The 6,052-nt window shown below is 35.5% G+C and overlaps 2 protein-coding genes across 2 annotated transcripts in view; both read left to right on the plus strand.

Annotated features, from left to right (window-relative positions):
* sun1b (Sad1 and UNC84 domain containing 1b) overlaps window positions 1-3,732 on the plus strand; it is a 23,606-nt gene extending 19,874 nt beyond the window's left edge. The window contains exons 18-21 of the mRNA XM_014010107.1: window positions 1,443-1,558; window positions 1,672-1,839; window positions 1,923-2,015; window positions 2,106-3,732. Of these exons, the coding sequence (XP_013865561.1) occupies window positions 1,443-1,558; window positions 1,672-1,839; window positions 1,923-2,015; window positions 2,106-2,222 (494 nt within the window). The 3' untranslated portion in view covers window positions 2,223-3,732. The remainder of the gene's footprint in view (window positions 1-1,442; window positions 1,559-1,671; window positions 1,840-1,922; window positions 2,016-2,105) is intronic.
* A 584-nt stretch (window positions 3,733-4,316) lies between these two features.
* Window positions 4,317-6,052, plus strand: part of iqck (IQ motif containing K) — a gene marked incomplete in the record, with an annotated part of 16,486 nt that continues 14,750 nt past the window's right edge. The window contains 5 exon segments of the mRNA XM_014010106.1: window positions 4,317-4,742; window positions 4,857-4,931; window positions 5,052-5,146; window positions 5,465-5,517; window positions 5,640-5,717. Of these exon segments, the coding sequence (XP_013865560.1) occupies window positions 4,688-4,742; window positions 4,857-4,931; window positions 5,052-5,146; window positions 5,465-5,517; window positions 5,640-5,717 (356 nt within the window).

The following is a 6,052-nucleotide window of genomic DNA, read 5'->3' on the forward strand; positions in this document are numbered from 1 at the left end:
CTTTTACTGCGCATGCGTGTCACATCAGTGCTGTGGAGCGTTCACACAGGGGTCTGATGCAGGTCACATTTAAAATGTAATGTGAATGTTCACACAAAAAGATCAGATTTTTTTTTCAAAAATCGGAACTGAGCATTAAGACCTGCAGTGTGAACGTAGCCATAGTTGATGTGAATTTCCTACACTTTCTAAAAATGGTTAATTTTAGGTACTAGGGTCAGGGACAGGATGTCTAGAGTGAATAAAGGTAATTTTTGGCTTTAGGGTGTTAGTTTTTGTGCATTTTCTACACTTTCTGAAATTATGACAACGGATTCCGCCCCATTTCGTCAATAACTGACGCGAGGGGAGTACCCAACACATCAAAATCGGATGCAGAGAGAACCTTTGAAAAGCGTCAATATGTGACGACTTGGGAGTGAGAATGGGTTGCTTCAGCAGCTGTTGTGTGTTATTTTCCCAATCTGGAGTCCAGGTCAGTTTGTAACTTTTTTTTGTTTCATACGTAAATTTTGTAAACTTACGTAAGCTTTGTAAGTTGGGGGTGGTATCATAAAATTTGTTAAAATTACATTATCGATTATCGCGATAATCTCTGAGACAATTTATTGTCTATTAATTTTTTTTTACCATGACAGACTTTATGCTTCATTAATTGTTTATTTAATTTTTACTTTTTAGAGAAAAAGCCCAAGTTCTCTTAAGGTCTCCTACTATTGTATCTGACTCATTCTGATTGTCACACATTAGTGCTTGAGGCTGCAAAACATACCAGACATACAGAGTTMTAAAGTAACTAAGTACAAAAACTTTCTTACTGTACTTAAGTAGAAATTTTGMTTATCTGTACTTTATTGAGTTATTATTTTTATACTTTTTACTTTTAGTCATTACATTTTTACACAACTATCTGTACTTTCTACTCATTACATTTTTTAAAAAGGGAAGAAGTAGAAAGTCATTACTCCTATTTTATTCCGAGTTGTTATTACTTAAAAAAATACTATCCTGATAAGTTGTGTCTCCTGGATAGAGTGAATTTAACTGTAGTTGGATGAGAAGTATAAATATAAACCATTCTGACACCCTATTAGCTTGTACACAACCCATCACAGCTGCATGTCGTTAGAAAAAATGTTTTTTGGAGAAGTCACCTCCCAATAAATGTCATTTTGGAAAATCTAACTGCTCACTTCTACTCAGTACTTTTACTTTTAATACTTAAGTAGATTTTGTGTCAGAAATTTACTTTTGATGCTCAAGTACAAAACATATCAGATACTTTAAGACTTTTACTCAAGTAATATTTTTAGAGAAGACTTCAACTTTTACCAAAGTATTTTTATGAAAAGATACTTGTACTTTCACTCAAGTATCACTTTGAGGTACTTTATACAACACTGCAGACGTATGTGTTTATTGTTTGCAATGTGTGTTTCCAGGTGGCAGCATCCTTAGCACCCGCTGCTCTGAAACATACGAGACAAAGACAGCCCTCATGAGTCTGTTCGGTCTGCCTCTCTGGTACTTCTCCCAGTCTCCACGAGTCGTCATCCAGGTGAGCCTCGCCGTCACGTGACCAGCTGTGCGCATTAATTACTCACTCTTTCAGTGAACACAGATACGATCAGTGTTGAAGTCTTGACCTCTCCTCCACTTCCCCTCCATCAGCCCGATGTGTATCCTGGTAACTGCTGGGCGTTTAAAGGCTCCCAAGGTTATCTGGTAATCAGGCTGTCCTTGAGAATCCTACCCACGTCCTTCTGTCTGGAGCACATCCCCAAGGCTCTTTCTCCAACTGGAAACATCACCAGTGCTCCACGCAACTTCACTGTCTTTGTAAGAAATACTGACACTAAGCTATTAAAGCTACTTTTTAACCAAATCTTAGCATGATATCTACTGATTTTTTTTTTGGTCAGGGTCTCGATGATGAGTACCAAGAAGAAGGAAAGCTGCTAGGGCACTACATATATGAAGAGGATGGTGACGCACTACAAATTTTCCCAGTTAAGGTAACTTCAGAGAAACCTTCTTACCCATTACAGAAGCAAAAAATCAATGTCGGTAAGCATTTGGTCAATATTTCTGATCTTATCTGTCAGGAGAAGAACGACAAGGCCTTCCAGATCATCGAGGTTCGGGTCCTGTCTAACTGGGGTCATCCAGAATACACCTGCCTATACCGCTTCAGAGTCCACGGAGAGCCGCGTCCTGAATGAACCACTTCTAATAAAGAGCATTACACACCCTCTGTACATAGTTCTCACCAGCTTCTTTAAAACTGAGGGGACGTGGCAGTGTGGACGTTTGCCAATGAAAGCCGTTAAGACAGAAGTCGTGGATGGTTAAAGCAAAGTGCCYAGATGGAATCGTGAAGATGTTTTTTTATTTTTATTTTTTGTAATAGTGAAAGAATTTGGAAAGTTTGTTTCTGGACTGATGAGGAAGAAGAATGGAAACCACAGAAAAAGCTAAATGTCCCCCTTTTCATTGCACTGAGTCGACTCTAAGGACACCCTGCTCCCACCAAGCAGATAAATCCATCCCCACTTCTTTAGGAACGTGAACACTTGAAATGGAGACTCATCTCAACTATCTTTTCACACACACACACTGTTATGATTTGTGTTTAAAACTTGTTTTGTTTTTGTTTTTTAAGGCTCTGCCATTTTTAGGATCAAGACTACTTCATCTTTGCCTGAGATACTATCCAGGCAGATCACTGTTTTTGTTGTTATCAAATCTTTTCAAAGCCATGYACATGTTGATGTTTACTAGCCTAATGCTTTTCTATAATCATATGTAAGATGTTTGTTCTACAGCCTGAACATGCTGCTTAAGGACAAACTCTGAATGTTTGATCAAACAAAAAGCAAGTTTCCTTTAATCGCACAGCAACATTATTAAACCACTGACCAGAACTCGTATGTGATGCAAGCATTAGGAGGCTCTTCACTCTTCACGTGTCTGATTATGGACAGACACAAGGAATGACGTTAGAGCGTGGGGACTCCTGAAAAATAAACTTTCACATGCATCTTGGATGTAGAAAAGCGATTCCTCCCTGACTGTTGGAGTCCCGTGCCAGGATCTCAGATCACAACTTATAATAGAAGCTAAAAGATTTTACATCTCRTGTAAATAAGTGTTTTTATTTTTAGCTGTTCTTTTTCTTTTAGTTTACCAAAAACGTCCTCACACAGGCTTTCAACTCTGAAACCCCGAAGGAATGTAATTTGTATATTTCATTGTTAATAGTTGGTCCTTTATTATTATACTTTTATCAGTGTTGTTTTATAAAAAAAATTATCATTAATATGGTTATATTACTATTATTTTTACCATTGCTCATTATGTTTGCTTCCTTTTTGTTTTTTGGGGGGATTGATATCAAAAGATGCACTGCAACAACTTGTGAGACAAAAATGTTGTAGCACGTTCTTTTAATATTTTGATTTAAAACAAAAAGTTGGACAGTTGTGTTTGCAACTATGGGTGAGTCTAAAATGTTATTTGTGTAAATTAAATGTTTTGTTGACAGTTTTATTTATTTACAAGATAATCAGTGGCTGCAAATTCTGAGTTACTGCAGTGTATATTTTGTTGAAAGCTGTTCAGTGCATTTTTGGAATATTCTTGGGATTTTTTTAAGATAAATGGCTATTTTTGTTCAGTCATGAGATGACTTAACTGCTTTGGAATATATTCCAATAAAGACTTTAATTTTGATCTCCTATGCCACTTATTTTGACCTCAAATAAACTACTGTGTCTTAGCTTAATTTAATTCCAATTCTAGTTGGCACATGCAATTAAGAAAACTAATTTCAGTACTAATACTAATAATTCCTACTTATTTAAGTCTTTTACACTTTACTTATTCTAGGTTAGATTTTGTTCACAGTCAAGTATCCCTAATAAGTTAATAATTTACACAAAGTATAAAATTGGCATTCTCCTAATGTATTGCAATAATTCAAAAAAGTTAATACACATCACAGCACAACTTTTCCAGCTGTCCTATCTTAAACACATGCAATGATTTTATGTAAATGTTAAATAGAACATAAGCAGTAAAATAAGTCGAACATGTTATAATAAGCAAAAATGTTTCAAACAAATACAAATAAATGTTACATTATTTTAAAATAATTACTTGTTATGAGTCGTGAGACAAAATAAGGCTTTTTTTCTAAAAAAAAAAAAAAAAATTCGCTAATACTGTTGGTTTAGAAATACCAAAGAATTATAAAGTAAACATCAACAGACACCATGAATGTCAGGCTATCTGCTGCCCTCTAGTGGTAACACCGGCGTCACAGGGAAAAAAAAGCGACAGAAACGTTCGGATTGAGTATTGAGTACATAAAATAAAATGTATATATATAAATATACAACATACTGTTTCACAAACTCAGTTTATAGCAATGCTGCTTTCAAGCTGCATATTAGTCACAAAAGGTGCTCATATTTGGAAACAACCAGTACAACTCCAACTGCTGGTAAATTATTCAAATTTGTCTTTATGTAGGCTCCTACGTCGTGGTTTGTGATATTTGGGGTTGAATATGTATTTGCTAGCGCCATTAAAAGGCGACTCGTGCCTTTTTTTTTTTTTTACACCGGAAATTAGTGGTACGTACTTCCTTGGCAACGACGGTCCCTGACAACGAGTAAGCCGAACAATGGCAGAAATTGTCGGTGCTCGACAAAAAACACTTTGGGAACAACTTTGTGAAGGTAAAGATAGGGACGTAAACATGGGCCCGGGCTTGAATACGTAAAATGAATGAAATTATGTTTTTTTATTTATTTTTTTTTTATTTTTTTTTTATTTTTTTTTTTTTTTTGTAGAATTTGAAGCTGAACAACCAAGGCCTCCCTGTGAAAAGTGGACAAATATTAGCTCAGTCAAACAGCCTGCAGCAGGTGAAGCTATAATCTACACAGATTTATGAACATAAAACTAATAAATTGCATAAAAACACTGCTGTTATTATGAACTGCATATTATGTATGTACACAGTTGTGTTTATGTGTTTGTGTTAGGTCCTGCCACATATTACTTGCAGACAGTGTTTCCAGTGTTGTTGCCTGGCCTGGAAGCTTTGCTGACAGAAGCCAGGAAACACGGCTGTTTTGAGGTTTACCTTTTTTTATTTTTAACAGAGAAACATCTTTTTTAAAAGCATGAACTGCAGGCCCACAAATGCTAAAATGACGACTCAGATTGCATTCGTTACATAAACTACCACCTGTATTTAACTCATCAGGTTGTGCATTTGCTTATTTTATATTTCAAGCAGTAACTGCCGAGTACCATTAATTGCAAAAGGGTCACGATGGCAGTACATTATACAGTAATATTTTCTTGAGTATCTTCATTTGTGTACTTTGCTGATAAATCTGCACCTCTTTTACACACAGAAATATTTTTAAATATTATCTCCTTATTGTTTCAGAGAAAAATAACAGCATTTGTCCCCTGTGACTTCCTAACTGAGTGGCTCTACAAGTAAGTGTCCTCCCACACATACACACACATTTCTTTCATACTCACTACATCAAGTCGTTTTGTTCAAATGTCATCCAGTTAGTTTGTGAAAAACAATGATTTTTTTCTCTCTCTCTCTACAGTCATAACCCCCTCAGGCAGGAACAAGATCCAGTGAACTTTAATGAGATTCCCTTTGTCAAGGACTGGCTGAGCATCCAGTGAGTCTCTCACACAAACACATCAACACTCACTTTTATGCAGAAAACACTTACGTCTTTGGACACTGACCTAATTTTTTTTGTTTTATTTAGTAAGACACTTTATAATTGCAGTCATATAATTATTATCCTGACAGAGAAGGTAAAACATTCATTTTTTTGCATTTTGATTATGTTGAAATCTACCTTTAATTTGTGTTTAAAAATAATCCGTATTTCATGTTTTGGTAATAAAACAAGTATTTTGTTAGAAAATGCAAACATTTCATGATTTCACTATGTAGTTACACATCATCTAATTTTTTCTGTGCAGTGCTTTGTCAAGAATATATATG

This window comes from Austrofundulus limnaeus, unplaced genomic scaffold (assembly GCF_001266775.1).
Source record: "Austrofundulus limnaeus strain Quisiro unplaced genomic scaffold, Austrofundulus_limnaeus-1.0 Scaffold65, whole genome shotgun sequence".
NCBI lineage: Eukaryota > Metazoa > Chordata > Actinopteri > Cyprinodontiformes > Rivulidae > Austrofundulus > Austrofundulus limnaeus.